Source organism: Eucalyptus grandis, chromosome 6, assembly GCF_016545825.1.
Source record: "Eucalyptus grandis isolate ANBG69807.140 chromosome 6, ASM1654582v1, whole genome shotgun sequence".
Classification (NCBI taxonomy): Eukaryota; Viridiplantae; Streptophyta; class Magnoliopsida; order Myrtales; family Myrtaceae; genus Eucalyptus; species Eucalyptus grandis.
In genome coordinates, this window is record NC_052617.1 from 27,182,902 (window position 1) to 27,201,205 (window position 18,304).

Genomic DNA, 18,304 nt, shown 5'->3' on the forward strand with positions numbered 1-18,304 from the left:
TAAGGAACAGAAACACTTTTTTTTTTATTTCGTTCCCTAAAACAATTTTTAAACGTAAACGCAAACAAACGCACCCTTAGATGAATTTTTAATGGTTCTTACTAATGGAACTTGAATGGAAGGTGAATATATCACATAAATACAAATTTGAAATTTTTGTATCATAAAAAAAAATAGTTAAAAGTATCAAAATGAATAAAATTCAAATTTTTCTTTTTGTGGCTTTTGTAATTTTCCAAATGGGATACATCCCGTCTTAGGCAAAACGGGATCGACCCTGCACATCTTCGAATTTTCAACATCGGCCTAGCAAAAGCTTCTCCGGAAAGACAGAAAAAGCATGGGAGGTTCGCGTGATTCGTGAACTTCGTCGCTGAAAATCGTCTCCTTTTCTTGGAATTGTTTTGGATAAAAATGTTGGGGGTTTGCTGATCTATGTAGCCACGTGCCAACGTTAGTTTTTTTTGTTTTTTGTTTTTGGTAAGAACAAACGTTAGTTTTGTTTATTCCGACGTTGATTTAAAAAAGACGAGCTCAGCTCAGTACTTTCCAGGAAATGAAGGTCTCCTCGTCTCCGACTTTTTGTTTTATGTCCTTGTCCGCCTCTGCTTCAATGGCCAACCAAGAATGGCGGATCTTCGTGTGGTGAGGCTTGCGCCCCACGTTATCCCTTTGCCCAAGGCAAAACCCCACTTTCGACCTCCTCTTGCGTTAGTGGACCAGCAGGCGCGAGCGCAAATGGCGACGAATGGCGCACAAATTTCCGCTGACTCACGAGTGTATGAAAACAACGCCAATCCTCCTCGTTTCTCCCGCACAACATTATTGTTTCAGAGACTCTTCTCCCGAAGCACCAGGGCCCCCCCGCACTCCCAGGTCGCAGAAAACCCCCACCAATCCCCCGAAATATTGGGACCTTTTGATTCACGAGAGCAGGTCACCCTGACCCTCTTCTCTCCCTCCTCTGCTCTCATGTCCTCAGGTAGCGATTTCCTCGTCCAACCCATCTTTGTTCATGGCTTTTCTGGTTCTCTGCACCTGGTGTTGTTGCTTGCCCTGCTCGTCTCGTGGGTTTACAAGAAAATAAGGGCAGGGCATGGTGAGGGTCCAAAGGGAGTCCCGGGAGGGGAGAGGTGTCTTGTATAAGCTGACTCTTTGTTGGGCCCTGGGGGTGTCTCTGTTCAATCTCGCCTTGTGTGTGCTGAACTATTTTTATTGGTATAGAAATGGCTGGTCGGACGTGAGACTGGTCTCCCTTGTGGATTCAGCTGTCACGACTCTTGCTTGGGGGCTAATGTGTGTTTACCTGCATGGTCGCAACTCTGATTCTGGCGAATCCAAGTTCCCTTTCCTGTTAAGAGTTTGGTGGGGCTTCTACTTCTCTATTTCCTGTTATTCCCTTGTTTTAGACGTCATTCGATATGAGAAACATGTTGGCTTGTTGCCGGTTCGGGATTTTGTATCCGACGTAATCTCTGTCTTGACCGGTTCGTACTTCTGTTATGTGGGGTTCTTCGGGAAAAATGAGGTTGAAGAGAACCTCCTTGAAGAGCCCCTTTTAAATGGGAATAATTTGATTTCAAGTAATAGGGATGGTGTGGGGTTGAATAAGTTTAGAGGAAGCGATGCGGTAACCCCTTATTCTAGAGCTGGTATACTTAGCATAGTTACTTTCTCTTGGATGAGTCCTCTTATTTCCATTGGGAATAAGAAAACCTTGGACCTTGAGGATGTTCCTCAACTTGATTCTGGCAATAGTGTGGTAGGGGCTTGTCAACACTTCAGAAGTAAGCTTCGGTTCAATGGTGAGGCTAGCGATAAAGTGACTACGTGGAGGCTGGTGAAGGCATTGTTCTTGTCTGTGTGGAGACAAATTCTTTCGACAGCAGTTTTTGTGCTTCTTTATGTGTTGGCTTCTTATGTTGGTCCATACCTCATTGATACCCTTGTTCAATTTCTTAATGGGCGACGCCAATACAAAAATGAAGGCTATTCGCTAGTTTCAGCCTTTTTAGTGGCGAAGCTCGTTGAGTGCCTGTCACAGAGGCAACGGTTCTTCAGGTTACAGCAGGTTGGGATTAGGATGCGAGCAGTGGTCGTTGCCATGATGTATGACAAGGCATTGACCCTTTCGTGCCAGTCAAAACAGGGCCATACTAGTGGAGAGATCATCAATTTCATGTCTGTTGATGCCGAGAGGGTGGGTGACTTTGCTTGGTACATCAACGACCCATGGATGGTGCTTTTGCAAGTAGCTTTGGCTTTGGGGATCTTGTACAAAAATCTCGGACTCGCCAGTATTGCAGCTTTCGTGGCCACTGTGCTTGTTATGTTAGCAAATGTTCCCTTAGCTAAGTTGCAGGAGAAGTATCAGGACGGAATGATGAAATCGAAAGATAAAAGGATGAAGGCAACTTCAGAGATTCTCCGGAACATGAGAATTCTGAAGCTTCAGGGATGGGAGATGAAATTCTTGTCGAAGATTTTTGAGCTTCGAAATGCCGAGATAGGATGGTTGAAGAAGTTCGTTTACACTCAAGCAATGACCTCTTTCGTTTTCTGGGGCGCACCCACCTTTGTTTCCGTCGTCACTTTCAGCGCATGTATGTTGATGGGGATCCCGCTTTCTTCTGGAAAAATCTTATCATCCCTCGCAACGTTTAGGATCCTCCAAGGGCCCATCTACTTTCTTCCTGACTTGATATCAATGATAGCTCAGACAAAGGTCTCACTCGACAGAATAGCATCTTTCTTGTGTCTTGATGATTTGCCGAATGATGTTGTCGAGAGGATTCCTCAGGGAATTACTGACACAGCAGTTGAGATAATTGGTGGGAATTTTTCCTGGGACTTGGCTTCGTCTAATCCCACACTTAAGGACATAAATTTGAAGGCACAAAGGGGCATGAAGATCGCTGTTTGTGGTACTGTCGGCTCAGGAAAATCAAGCTTGCTTTCCTGCATTCTGGGAGAAATGCCAAAGATATCTGGGACCCTCAGGCTGTGTGGAACTAAGGCTTATGTCGCTCAATCTCCATGGATTCAGAGTGGCAAGATCATCGACAACATCTTATTTGGTAAGGAGATGGACAAAGAGAGATATGAAAGGGTCCTTGAAGCATGCTCCTTGAAGAAGGATTTGGAAATTCTATCACACGGCGATCAAACAGTCATCGAGAGAGAGGAATAAATCTGAGTGGTGGACAAAAGCAAAGAATTCAGATTGCTCGTGCGGTCTACCAAGATGCGGACATTTACTTATTCGACGACCCTTTTAGTGCTGTGGATGCTCATACAGGATCTCATCTCTTTAAGGTAACCTGCATGTACCTGCTAATTCCGAGTTGTTGGCACTTGGTAGAATTGCAATACGCATGCAGCCTCACACTCATAGAAGCACATATTTGTAGATGGGCTAATTTTTGTCTTTCTTTTTGGTTCTTGGAGGCAGGGTAGTTCTTTTAAGGGCCTCCCTCCTCACTCTCTCTGCCGAGATTTGCCAAACTTTGTTTCATTGCTGCATGCATTGTGTTTGTGTTGAATTATCCTGATTTTTAGGAGCTGATTATTAGGAATATTCAATTCTGATTTTTTGGGTCCTAATTATTAGGAAATTGCTGTAAATAATTAGTTAGGAAATGCTTTATTAGTATCCCTTGATTTGTGGGATTATAGCTGTATTATTTAGATCTATTTTTTCCTAGTTTTTTTTTTCCTTTGGTTCTGTTTTTTCCTAGTTAGTACTTGTAGAAGTCCTATAAATAGCTTTGTAATCCTAGTACAAAAATATAGAGAATTATCACAATTATTTTCTCTAAATTCTTCATGGTATCAGAGCATTAGGCTCACTTTTCTAGGATAGTGTTGCAGTGCATCCTTCATTGATGCAATAATCTTCCAATCACAGCCTTCATTGCTGGATTTGTCTTTGTCCTTAACAATCTGATCGCAAATGTCATTGTTGTGATCCCTTGAGCTATATTTTTCCCTCTTGGCTTCTAAACTTGTCCCTTTTTTTCTTTTTTGCCCTAAAAACCTTATTCACTTGTAGCCTTTACTACTTCTGTTTTTTTTTTTTTTGCTCTTCCTTTCCAAGTACTTTCTTTGTGCCTGGAATTATCCATGTCTGAGACAAAATTGATTGGAGATACTTTGGGTCAAAATGAGGAGGCCAACACCAACCATATGACTGGAGATCTACAAAATGTGGGAGCAACTTATAGGCTGAATGAAAAGAATGATCTCAAATGGTCACAATTTGTCAAGACCTATTTGAAGGGTAAAGGAAGACTCAGCCATTTTCTCGGAACAAGTCCAACACCAGAAGATCCCACGTTCAACACATGGGATGAGGCAGATTCAATGATCATGTTATGGCTTTGGGATTCAATGGATCCGGCCATAAGTGATACATGTATGTTTCTCAAAACTGCAAAGGAGATTTGGGATTCTATTCGCAGGACTTATTCAAAGGCTTGAGATGCAGCACAAGTATATGAAATCAAGGTAAAGACAAGTGCAACAAAACAAGGGAGCAAAACAATGACGGAATATGCCAATTCCCTTCAAAATCTATGGGAAGAACTCAATCATTATCGAGTATTTGAGATGAAGTGTGCAAATGATGCTGTAACTCTAAAAACCTTCATTGAAAAGGATCAAGTATATGATTTCTTGGCAGGTCTTAATTTTGAATTTGACCAAGTCAGGATTCGGATACTTGGAAAGGAAGAAATCCCTTCTTTGGAAGAGACGATTTCTCTAATCCGGGCAGAAGAAAGTCGAAGGGGAATAATGCTAGAGCCTTAAGCTATGGAAGGCTTAGCATTAGTAACTCGCAATGCGTCAACACAAGAAAGAGGAAAGGTGGATGCTTCGAGGCCTACATGGAGGGATAATCGAGACGGTTTGTGGTGTACCTACTGTAAGAAGCCAAGGCATACAAAGGAACGTTGCTGGAAACTGAATGGCAAACCAACAACCTCAAGCTGAGAGTGGGGAAACAAAGGAGGACAGCCAAGGCCCTAGGCTCATCTAATTGAACAAACCAGCCAGCAAATCAATCACAGTGAAGGACAAGTGAAAGAATCCTTTAGTAGTGAGGAAATAGAAAGAATTAAAGGGCTTTTAGGGTCTCTTGATAAACCCTCCGGTGCATGTTCCTTAGCACGCTCAAGTACGTCTCCATTCTTTTTTTTGTCTAAATGCCTCAGAAAAACTTTCAAGTGAAGCTTGGATAATAGACTTAGGTGCCACTGATCACATGACTCGCACTTCACATTTTTTTAGTACCTACACCCTATGTCCAAGCAATAGGAAAATAGTGGTGGCAGATCGTTCTCTAGCCACTGTTGCAGGAGTTGGTGATATCTATATTACACTTGTTCTCACTCTAAAAGATGTCCTCCATGTGCCAAAACTATTAGGTAGCATAGTCTCCATACAAAGGCTCACCAATGACCTCAAATGTTATGCAATTTTTTACCCTATTCGGAGAGGAAGATTGGACTTGCTAAGGAAAAGAATGGGTTGTACTATCTTGAGACGCCGAGGATTTCGAAGAAAGTCATAAACAATTCTCCCTTATCATTTCTTAGTGCTTCAAATAAGGATGTCATTTGGCTTTACCATTTTCGTTTTGGTCATCCATCTTTTCGTGTCTTAAATATCATGTTTCCATCCTTGTTTAAAGGATTAGATATGAGTCAATTCCAATGTGATACTTGTGAATTTGCTAAGCACATCCGTGTATCTTTTCCTATAAACAACAAAAGAAGTTCTCATCCTTTTGATTTGATTCACTGTGACATTTGAGGACCTTCCACAAGGCTTGATGGTTTGTTTCTCTAATCGATGATTGCACTAAGGTCACATGGATATTCTTACTCAAACACAAATTTGATGTAAGTAGTATTATTCCTAATTTTAATTCTATGGTTCAAAATCAATTTAGAGTTAAAATTAAGAGAAATAATGCTAGAGACTACTTTAATCGGATCTTGTCAACCTATTTCCAAAAGGAAGGGATCATCCATGAGTCATCGTGTGTAAACACACCACAACAAAATTGGGTGGTTGAAAGGAAAAATGGTCATTTGCTCAACACTACTCGAGCATTGTCGTTTCATGGAAATGTCCCTAAGTCTTATTGGGGGGAAGCCGTCCTTACATCTACATACATGATTAATAGATTGCCATCAAGAGTATTAGATTTCAAAACTCCTATGGCAATTTTTTCTAGTTTTTATCCCCATCTCAGGACAACAAATAATCTCACACCTAGAGTCTTCGGTTGCACCTCATTTGTACATGTTCATAATCAGCAAAGGGGAAAACTAGATCCTAGAGCAATCAAGTGTGTCTTTCTTGGTTACTCCTCTACACAAAAGGGGTATAAATGTTATCATCCTCCTTCTCAAAAGACCTATATATTAGTCGATGTTACATTTGTAGAAAACAAACCTTACTTTCCACAGTCTTATCTTTAGGGGGAGAAGTCATTAGTTGAAGATAAAGACTTTGACGGTCTTAATCTTGACTTACCTCCTAATAATCTTCCAATCTGAGCTCCCACTTTTGATCAACCAATCCCTGATCAATGGACTCCTAACCAATCAGCCTCCAGCTCTGATTAACAGGCTCCTCATGAATCAGTTCGTGCTACTTCAATTCCAGAACAAGAGTCCACTCCCGTATCTCCCTGTATTTATGACTCTATGAGATTTCCTCTGGTATACTTAAGAAAGACAGCTCTTCCAGACCAAACACAAGTTCAAGTTTCCCATCCGAATTTTGCAAATGAATTTCCGGTAAGTTCCAACTCTCCTATGCATAAACAGTCAATTGATATGCCAGAAAATGACTCACATCTTCCCATTGCTGTTAGAAAAGGTACTAGGGAGTGCACAAAGCGACCCTTATATCCACTATCTCATTATGTGTCACTTGACCACCTATCACTATCTCATAAAAATTCATTGTAAGTCTAAACACCATTTCTATTCCAAATACTTTACCTAAGGCATTGTCTAAAGAAGAATGGAGGAATGCAATGAGAGAATAAATTGATGCACTAGAAAAAAAAAATTAGACTTGGGAGATCGTTGAAAAACCTAAGAGAAAGAATCTTGTGGACTGCAAATAGGTTTTTACCTTGAAATACAAAACTGATGGTTCTCTTGAGAGATATAAAGCACGATTGGTGGCAAAGGGTTATACTCAGACCTATGGAGTACATTATTAGGAGACATTCGCTTCGGTGGCAAAGATGAACACCGTGAGAATTCTACTCTCTTTGGCGGCTCACTTTAATTGGCAACTTCAATAGTATGATGTGAAGAATGCATTCTTACATGGAGACCTAGAAGAGGAGATTTACATGAGTATTCCACCGGGATTTGCAAGAGAAAAGACAACAAACAAAGCATGTAGCACTATATGGGCTCAAGTAATCACCTAGAGCCTAGTTTGGGAGATTTTCCAGAGTTATGAAAGCTTCATGCTACAAATAAAGCCAAGGTGATCATACTCTTTTCATTAAGCATTCGGCAAGAGGGAGAGTGACAGCACTTCTAGTGTACGTCGATGGTATTATTGTCACAAGTGACAATGATGAGGAGAAATAGCAGCTAAAGCGGTGTTTGATTAAAGAGTTTGAAATAAAAGAACTAGGAAGACTCAAATACTTTCTTGGCATTGAAGTTTCTTACTCTAGACAAGGAATTTTTGTCTCACAACAGAAGTATGTGACTGATCTCTTAAAGGAAACTGGAAAACTTGGTTGTAAACCAGTAGCTACACCTATTGAGCCTAATAAAAGGCTCGGGGATGCAAAGGAAGAACTTGTTGTAGATCGAGAAATGTATCAAAAATTGGTCGGGAAACTCATTTATTTGGCTCATACTAGACCTAATATTACCTATTCAGTAAGTGTGATTAGTCAATTTATGTATGACCCAAGAGAATCACACTTACAAGTTGTCCATCAAGTGCTACATTACTTAAAAGGAAGTCCTGGAAAAGGAGTCATATTCAGAAGAAATCAAAAACTGGTATTGCAAGCTTATACCGATGCTAACCATGCAGGATCCATGGTGGATAGAAGGTCAACATCTGGTTATTGCACATTTCTTGGCGGAAATTTAGTGACTTGGCAGAGTAAAAAATAGAATGTAGTTGCAAGATCAAATGCTGAATCAGAATTTCGAGCAATGGCCCAAGGAATATGTGAGCTATTATGGCTTAAAATCATCCTAGAAAACTTGAAAATCAAGTGGGAGGGTCCTATGAAGCTGTATTGTGACAATAAATCAGCAATTAATATTGCTCATAATCTCGTACAGCATGATAGGACGAAGCATATTGAAATTGACAGGCATTTCATCAAAGAAAAGATAGAAGAGGGGTTGATCTGCATGTCCTACATACCTCTCGGAGATCAACTGGCTAATGTGCTAACCAAAGGACTTAATGGTGGGATCATTCACGAAATTATCTCCAAGCTGGGAATGGAAGACATCTATTCCTCAGCTTGAGGGAGAGTGTTGAATTATCCTAATTTTTAGAAGCTGATTATTAGGAATATTCAATCTTGATTTTTTGGGTCCTAATTATTAGGAAATAGCTGTAAATAATTCGTTAGGAAATGATTTATTAGTATCCCTTAATTTGTGGGATTATAGCTGTATTATTCAGATCTGTTTTTTCCTAGTTAGTACTTGTAGAAGTCCTATAAATAGCTTTGTAATCTTGGTACAAAAATATAGAGAATTATCACAATTCTTTTCTCTAATTTCTTCGATTTGTGCTTTGGGAATTGACTACTAATTGAATTTGTATTTGATAGGAATGCTTGTTGGGCTTTTTACGTACCAAAACTGTGATTTACGTAACTCATCAAGTGGAATTCTTGCCCGCGGCTGATTTCATACTGGTGAGCAATTCACAAATTACAGAACCTGTTTTTCATTCTTTCTAGTTGTAGAGTCAGGATACAAGGCATTGTTCTTATTTTTCATCAGGTTATGAAGGATGGACGGATTACGGAAGCAGGAAAATACAACGATATACTTCATGCAGGGACAAATTTCATGGAACTTGTAGGTGCACATGAGAAAGCTTTGTCAGAGGTAGATTCCATACAAGACACACCGGCAAATCGAGGATCTAGTAGCAGTGTTCAAAATGGCAGTGCGGATGCTAATGGGAAGATTCCCGAGGAGGACGAAAGCAAAGCTTCTCAGAAAGGTGAAGTCATCGACGATGTTGGGACCAAAGGGCAGCTTGTTCAAGATGAAGAAAGAGAGAAAGGTAGAGTCGGATTTACAGTGTACTGGAAATACATCACAATGGCATATGGAGGAGCTCTTGTGCCTGTCATATTGCTGGCACATATTCTTTTTCAGCTTCTTCAAATAGGAAGTAATTATTGGATGGCCTGGGCGACTCCAGTGTCCGAGGATGTCAAACCTGCCGTTACAGGATCAACTCTAATAGCAGTCTATGTAGCTTTGGCTGCTGGCAGTTCTCTATGTGTTCTTGCAAGAGCTACTGCTCTTGCAATTGCTGGGTTCAAGACAGCAACCGAGCTCTTCAATAGGATGCACTTTTGTATTTTCCGTGCTCCAATGTCCTTCTTCGATTCTACTCCAAGCGGAAGAATCCTCAATAGGGTATGTATAATATGCTCGTTATGATATTGTTACAGGGGTATGTATTTCTTCGATTTAAGCTTGCAGAGGTCTGTCTTTTATCCAATCGCTTGTATTTTCGTTTGTGTTGACTACGATTATCCATGCGCAACTGCATCTATTATGGCGTCTTTTCTTTGCTTTTGTAGGCTTCTGCAGACCAGAGTACCGTGGATACAAGCATGCAATATTTAGTTGCAGCATTTTGTTTCACGATGATCCAGCTCCTTGGAATTATCGCTGTGATGTCTCAGGTTGCATGGCAGGTTTTCATAATTTTTATCCCTGTCATTGCAATCTGTGTGTGGTATCAGGTAATCATCCGAGCTCTTCCGATCTTTTTCTAACTGTCAAGAAGAGCAAAGAGGACTTGGCTTTCTTTCTTTTCAGGAGGATTGTTCTGGTTTTAGATGTATTCCGCTAGTTATTTTGTTTCCTCACTCATGGAAGGAGTGAAATGGTGACACTCCCATCCCAACCGTCTTCTCATAAAAGCCTTGAAATTGTGTGCTTGTTCGTCAAAGTCCTTTCACTTTTTTCTCATGAGTGACAAACTGTTGGCACATCGTGAGCTTGAACGAGTATCTGTATACATTGGGTCTATGTAGATACTTTTGAATTTGCGAAAATATACACTGACTGAATTATTTTTCGCATCCACAGCAATATTACATATCTTCTGCACGAGAATTGTCAAGGTTGGTTGGGGTGTGCAAAGCTCCGGTAATACAGCACTTTGCTGAGACAATTTCAGGAGCCACCACTATTAGAAGCTTTGATCAAGAATCACGGTTCCAAGATACAAATATGAAACTTGCCGATAGATACTCACGGCCCAAGTTTCATATTGCTGGGGCAATGGAATGGTTGTGTTTTCGCCTAGACATGCTATCCTCGATTATTTTCGGCTTTTCTTTGATTTTCCTAGTCTCTGTTCCTGAGGGATTTATCGATCCAGGTAAGAACTTTCTTTTAGATTTTCAAATGCTGTTGTATCTATTTAATTGTTTCTGGAACTTTTAACATTTAAATTGCTTCTTTCCTGATGTCTGAAGCCATTGCGGGGTTGGCCGTGACCTATGGGCTTAACCTAAACATGTTACAAGCTTGGGTGATTCGGAATCTCTGCAATATGGAGAACAGAATCATATCAGTTGAGAGGATACTGCAGTACACCAGCATTCCGAGTGAGCCCCCTCTTATATTAGAGGAAAATCACCCGTCAATCTCTTGGCCATCACACGGAGAGATCAACATTTGCCATCTGCAGGTACATGAAGCTTCTGTATCATCTCATATTACAGCTTTTACAATTCACGATTGACCTATTTTTGTGACAACCATGTGGAACGTAGGTCCAATATGCTTCACACTTACCCCTTGTTCTGCGGGGAATTACATGCACTTTGCCTGGTGGAATGAAAACCGGGATCGTGGGGAGAACTGGAAGCGGTAAATCAACCCTTATACAAGCACTCTTCAGGATTGTGGAACCTGCAGCTGGTCAAATCATGATCGACAATGTCAATATTTCCTTGATTGGACTGCACGATTTGAGGTCTAGACTGAGCATAATCCCTCAGGACCCAACCATGTTTGAAGGGACCATAAGAAGCAACTTGGACCCTCTGGAGGAGTACACAGATGACCAGATTTGGGAGGTTTGTTCATTTCCTTGCACAAGTTAAAATAACATAATAGGCAGATTTATCAATGATGTCGGTTAACGAGGTTTCTGCAAATTTTAGGCCCTGCATAAGTGCCAACTTGCAGAGGAGGTCCAGAAGAAGGAAGGAAAATTAGATTCTGCTGGTAAATTTTATTCCCTTTTCCTCCTGTGACTGCTCTTTTGTGGTTCTCCTAGATGCATTTATATGAAGAGGCATTTTAATACAATTCCTGGAAGTTTAACTGATCATGTAGTTTTTTTTTGTCAGAACTGATCATGTAGTTTGCAATATCCTTTACATCGTACATTAATCAATCTTCTCATTATCTCAAGATTTTTGGACAGGCATCAAAAGCACTAAAACATAAGTTTGATGTTTCCAAAAACACAAAACAATATCTTTGATAACCTTTTCCACCCTCTCTTTTTCATAGCTGTTATCTATATTTGTCATTATGCAGTTATTGAGAATGGAGAGAACTGGAGCATGGGTCAGAGGCAGCTCGTGTGTCTTGGGCGCGTGCTGCTCAAGAAAAGCAAGATCCTAGTGCTCGATGAAGCTACCGCATCCGTCGACACAGCTACTGATAATCTGATACAGCAAACTCTGAGGCAGCACTTTGCTGACTGTACAGTTATAACTATTGCACATCGTATCACTTCTGTTCTTGATAGTGACATGGTTCTTTTTTTAGATCATGGTCAGTATCTTTTAACGATTTCTCCTTGCTCTTGCTGTCGCATTCTGCATTAATCTTTTCTTAAGTGAAATGATACGAGCTCTCTTGATCCACTGTGCAGGGCTGGTGGAAGAATATGATTCTCCGAAGAGATTACTGGACAACAAGTCATCGTCCTTTGCGCTGCTGGTGGCGGAATACACAATGAGAGCAACCTCCACTTACGGGAATTAACTGGAATGCAGTATGATTGCATTGGAATAGTTCCTCTGATGATAATGAAAAGTGTGACTGGCCTTCTATGTCATTGTCATGTTCTTGTTTTATTATAGGCAAGTCATTCTTGATTGGTTGCTGTAGTGTATGAGGCTACTATGAGAGAGTAGGCATAAATTAAGCCCGAGGAAGGCTTAAATTACGCTAATGTTGTCATGCATGCAATCTTAAATGTACTATAATTGCGGGCTTTAGATTGCTTAGGAGAAAACTCACTAATGCATTTGATATACTTTTTGATGGAACCGGCATTCAATAAATCGTCTACTTGGTATTTTGCTTCTGTTTTCATGGGTAACATCATTAGTTAATCAATCTTGGAATGAGCTGATTCTTGTTCCACCACCTACCAGGTAGCGTCGGCGATGCTAAGAGATCAGTCGTTGATGGAAGAAGAGAACCGACTCTTCGAGAATAAGATTATAAATGTCTTCATTTAGTTGTAGACTCTCGGGACGGATCCCCATAGCGCTTGGAAATCTTGTGCATTCGAATCTCGACCTTTTCCATAATAGATAGATACACAGTTCACTTCATGTGGCCAAACTACTAGGTCTCAAAAATCTCCAGGTCCTCAAGCTTTCCCAGGCACTTAATCTGGGCAACTGATCAAAGTACCTGCTCGAAATGCTGGCATTCTTGCAACTTCGTCCAACTTTGCCTGAGTTGCCTTATTTCTCGTTTCTTAGAAAGATTAATGTTCTTGACCTCTCCGGAAGATAGTAGCATGTCCCATCCTGCTGTTATTTTGCCGTTCCAATCATCCGTAAATGAATATTATTATGACCAAAGGATCTGATAACTTCTATCGTAATACCAACAGCGAAAAAAATACAAGTAAACAGAGTACTATCATCTTCATATACATACATACATACATACATACATACATACATACATACATACATACATATACATATATATATAAGTACTGAAAGGTAACAGTGAGACCTTATAAGATTCTAGCACCATTAAAAGATAAAAGCCCCCCAGTCAGTAAATAGATTGAATAGCCATCATCAAGTGAAGTAATTCTACTATCCACTGAACTTCTCCAACAGTTTATTAAGACTGCCCATTCAAGGTTCCAATCGAATAACTATCTCTCGTAAAGAGCAAAATCTAACAAAGAAGCAAGCTCAATGAGTGATGTGTTTCCGACTCTCAAATAATAGAATTGATGGTACTGTCTATCTTTGCTTAAAAGCATCATTCCTGCCATGAAAAGCAGATATTTTGCTTATGAGGACTGGAACAGACATTTCACTCAGATTTTAAAGAATGCTCTACTTTACAAGATTCTAATTTTCAAGCCTTCAAACTAGAATTTGGAGCCATGACGTAATTACTGTTTCGACACTTCGTGATGCATACGTGTGCGACATAACTTGCTGATTGACTTATTGAGCCTCAAAATCAGAAATAATTGAACTCATGCTTTTAGTATATTAAACCTGTAAGGCAAGTAGACTATTCTTCCCTTTCTCTCTCTCACTATGTAGAGCCGTTCTCTCTCGCAATGTAGAGCTTTTCTCTACCCTAATGGTAGTTCAACAAATCAAACCCTAATTACACCATCACCCATCCACTCTCGTATCTTTCCATGTTTCTCTCTCCCGCTTTTCCTCTTCAGCTTCTTCCACAATTGCGGTCTCCGTTTGCCCGGAATTGTGATATTTTGATGAATCAGTCTGTTTCCCTCACCATTTTCACCCCCCGACAATCCATACCCAAGTTATCGTCTTCCTTCACTGTTTGATGGAATTTCGTATTTCTCTGTCTTATCTCAACCCTCGTTGATGGTTTATCTTCAATTGTTCTCCTTCATTTTCACAGTCACTGGCCAATCTTTTCTATTCAAAGTCCACGAAACCTTTTGCATGTACCTTCCCCTTCCTCGATAGCCCTCTGGTGCTTTGCTCTATCATCTGCCTTTATGGATGATCACGATTACGATGAAGCATCTCGCCTAGCTGCTCTCTGTTCCCGGCTGGGTCGCCTATGGCCGGAGCAACAGATTGTGATTCGGGATGAGCCGCCACCTGTGGAGAAAGTCGAAGAATGCAAATTAATGCTGGTAGGCAAAATCTTATCTAATCCTTCCATCAATTTTCAGGCCTTTCAAAGTACATTGAGGCGTGCATGGAAAACAGACCAGGTTGAAATATCTGCAAGGGAAGCTGGTTTATATGTTGCAAAATCTGATTCAGACAAATAGCGAGTTTTGGATGGTGGTCCGTGGTTATTCTCTAGTCACTTAGTGATCTTTAAACCTTGGGTTCCCAACACGCCGTTGCACTGTTATGATTTCTCCACTTGCGCTTTTTGGGTGCAAGTCTTTGGTCTACCATTGGAGTGGTGTACTAAGCAAATAATAGAAAATGCGGTTAGAAACATAGGCACAGTTCTGGAGGTTCAGATTGAAAATAAGGAGGGAACATCTCTGCGGGCTGGGAAAGCTAGGGTTGAACTTAAGGTACAGGAATCTTTAAAGACAGGCTAGCTTATCAGAATCAATGATAAAACCTTATGGCTTGACTTTTGTTATGAGCGATTGTCATACTTTTGCTATTCCTGTGGCCAACTCAGACACTATGCAACATACTGTAAGGACTTTCCATGCAATGACGCGAAGATGGAGGGAAAAGAAAAGATGGCGTATGGCCAATGGTTAAGAGCGGAAGTGAGGGAGCATAGCCCATATTGGCAAATATTCTACGAACCACAAGACAAACCTGTTTCGCTAGAAGAAGTGGTACCTGAGACTCCTCCAGCAGCACCCCTCTTGGGACCAGTACAGCCTCCTAGCAATGATATAAACAGGGGAATGCATCAAATGACAACTATGCTACTTCCCCTAGGTACAGCTGATATTCCTCAGCAGCAGCATTCTGCAGGTCAGCCAACAAAGACTCCAATCTCAGCAGGGACAGATATAGCACTTACACCAATGAAAACTACTTATGACCTAGGAGTGGGCTCTTCTAACTCTAAGAGACTAAAAGCACACCAGATTCAATACGAAAGTAGGCACAACTAAAAAGTTGAAGCTTATACCCCTTATGAATCACGACTACATCAGTATGAAGATATTGACGAAACACAACTGATGGACACTCCCATTTTCAAAACTGATGAAGCTGGAAAATGGGCTATGGTGGCTTGCCCAAAAAAGCCACCAATTGACAAATGAAACTCTTGAGTTGGAACTGTTAGGGGTTGGGCAATCCCATGACAGTCCGGTCCCTTACGGCCCTAGTGGCTAAGGAGAGGCCCAATGTTATCTTTTTGATGGAAACCAAAAACTAGCAGGTCTTACTTTAACGTTTGCAAAAATGTCTCAAGTATCCTAACTCCTTTATTCTTAATCCTATTGGTTTAGCTGGTGGGTTGGCTCTTTTTTGGAATGACCAGCTAGACATTACTTTGGAAAGCTCTTCCTCCGAGGTTTATGATTGTTAGGGAAATCCCTTATGATGTTTTGAAGATGACAAAATAAATCATAACATGTTTTATGGTTGGAGATAAAGAACTCTTCGAGACCTCCGAGGTTTATGACCGGGTACTGGACCAGGATTGTAAAGTCTAGAGACTCATATTGTAAAGTCTCAAGACCCAGGTTGTAAAGTCTCAAGACTCATATCGTAAAGTCTCAAGACTCAGACTTTACATCCAGATTCGATGAATCGTAACTCAAGCCCAATCATACAACGGCTAGTGATCGGTTTGGATTCCACATCAAGATTGATTTGATTGAAGACAAGATCTTTCTATACGAAGAAGCTTTACTTATGGAAACCAAGATTTCGTTTGTATGGGCGATCGGAATCAATTTGGGATTTTACCTTTGTCACTCAACGGCTACCAAATCTTCTAAGATACGAGCTGTCCAATGGGTATATTGGAAGACGATTCTCCGGGATGCTGTCCAACGGTAGTTTGGAAGTGGAGGAGTATTTAAGGAGATCATGGACCGATGAGCAAGTAAGAGACGGAGCGTAGAATTTATAATTCCAAAGTCTAAGCGACTTTAGATCATATACTTGTCTCTTGAGAGCTTAAACGTTTGTAATCGTGAGAGAAATACCAAGAGAGTGACTTAGTGAGATAGTGTGATCTACTACTAAGTGTTTGCACTCGGAGTTGTAATCTCTTGTTGATTGCATAGTGGAATCCAGCCAAGAAGGCTGTTATCGTGGGAGAGTGGACGTAGGCTTGGATTAAGCCGAACCACTATAAATCTCGTGTTCTTATTCTCTTCCTTAACTCCTTTATTTTGTTCATACTAGCACTCTCAATTGGTATCAGAGCTAAGTGCTCGGTTTATAAAAGTGTTTTTACTTTTGAGCTAAAGATTCTTTATGGCTAGTATGTTGGCACCAGGTCTTATGGAAGGGCAAAGCAACACAAGGCCACCATATTTCGATGGAAGAAAATACAAGCGGAATGGCAGAAAAGAACAAAAAAGAAGAAGATGATGAACAAGAAAATTTATGCTTGATGGAACATTCAGAATCTGAGTCTGATCAGACATAGACTCAGAATCAAAGTCTCATTCAGAACCACACTCAGAATCCGATGAGGAAATCAAGGGGGAGAAATCGAATCCAAAAGAAAAGGAAAAGAATCGTGATCACCTCAAAAGGCAACAAATTGAGGGGGAGCTTTGATCAATTATGGAAAAATCTTTTTGATTGATCGTGATCTTATTATGGATGGAAGAAAAGGTAATTGTGTCAGAATTTATTCTACAAAAATCCGGTTAGTGCATCTCTTATTACCTTTTGTCATTAACAAATCTTTTATGACAAAAATGGTACGTGAATTTCATGATGCATCCGTGATTTTTATTGGATATTTGCTGATATAATCGAAGTGAGCTATATTGCATATCTTTAATATTCGATTTACTTTATAAAAGCTGATTTGTGAAAATTGTGATTCATGCAAGATATTTGTTATCATTCTCTACGTGAATCCATTATCGCTTTTTGATTATGACAAAAAGGGGAGAAGATATGAATATGCATATGTGCTGATTGGTTGATATTATTTATTGCATAATATTGAGCTGCAATTATTTTCTATCTTCTGATATCCTTTGATTTAAATTTTAAATCTGCATATTCAGAGATTGTTTTGTCATCATCAAAAGGGGAGATTGTTAGGGAAATCCCTTATGATGTTTTGAAGATGACAAAATAAATCAAAGGCTACTAACATGTTTTATGGTTGAGTAATAGACCATGCAGATAATAGAACATGTAGAGGATATTATCAAAGTCCGAAGGCCCAGGACTCGAGACTCAAAGTCGAAGGCGTCGGACTCAAGACTCAAAGTACGAAGACGCGGACTCTATGTCTGGCGAGGTTTAACTGGGTGAGACCCATTGTAAAGTCTAGAGACTCATATTGTAAAGTCTCAAGACCCAGGTTGTAAAGTCTCAAGACTCATATCGTAAAGTCTCAAGACTCGGACTTTACATCCAGATTCGATGAATCGTAACTCAAGCCCAATCATACAACGGCTAGTGATCTGGTTTGGATTCCACATCAAGATTGATTTGATTGAAGACAAGATCTTTCTATACGAAGAAGCTTTACTTATGGAAACCAAGATTTCGTTTGTATGGGCGATCGGAATCAATTTGGGATTTTACCTTTGTCACTCAACGGCTACCAAATCTTCTAAGATACAGAGCTGTCCAATGGGTATATTGGAAGACGATTCTCCGGGATGCTGTCCAACGGTAGTTTGGAAGTGGAGGAGTATTTAAGGAGATCATGGACCGATGAGCAAGTAAGAGACGGAGCGTAGAATTTATAATTCCAAAGTCTAAGCGACTTTAGATCATATACTTGTCTCTTGAGAGCTTAAACGTTTGTAATCGTGAGAGAAATACCAAGAGAGTGACTTAGTGAGATAGTGTGATCTACTACTAAGTGTTTGCACTCGGAGTTGTAATCTCTTGTTGATTGCATAGTGGAAT

The 18,304-nt window shown here is 40.3% G+C and overlaps 1 protein-coding gene across 1 annotated transcript; it reads left to right on the forward strand.

Annotated features, from left to right (window-relative positions):
• The first annotated feature begins 726 nt into the window (after positions 1 to 726).
• LOC104449141 (ABC transporter C family member 3) lies at positions 727 to 12,597 on the forward strand. Its single transcript, XM_010063179.3, is given in 12 exon segments — positions 727 to 1,088; positions 1,090 to 3,173; positions 3,176 to 3,315; positions 8,846 to 8,932; positions 9,021 to 9,671; positions 9,839 to 10,003; positions 10,353 to 10,647; positions 10,745 to 10,959; positions 11,045 to 11,350; positions 11,438 to 11,501; positions 11,820 to 12,059; positions 12,160 to 12,597. Coding segments are annotated over 12 exon segments (4,710 nt in total). The 5' UTR covers positions 727 to 738; the 3' UTR covers positions 12,273 to 12,597.
• Positions 12,598 to 18,304: the final 5,707 nt, after the last annotated feature.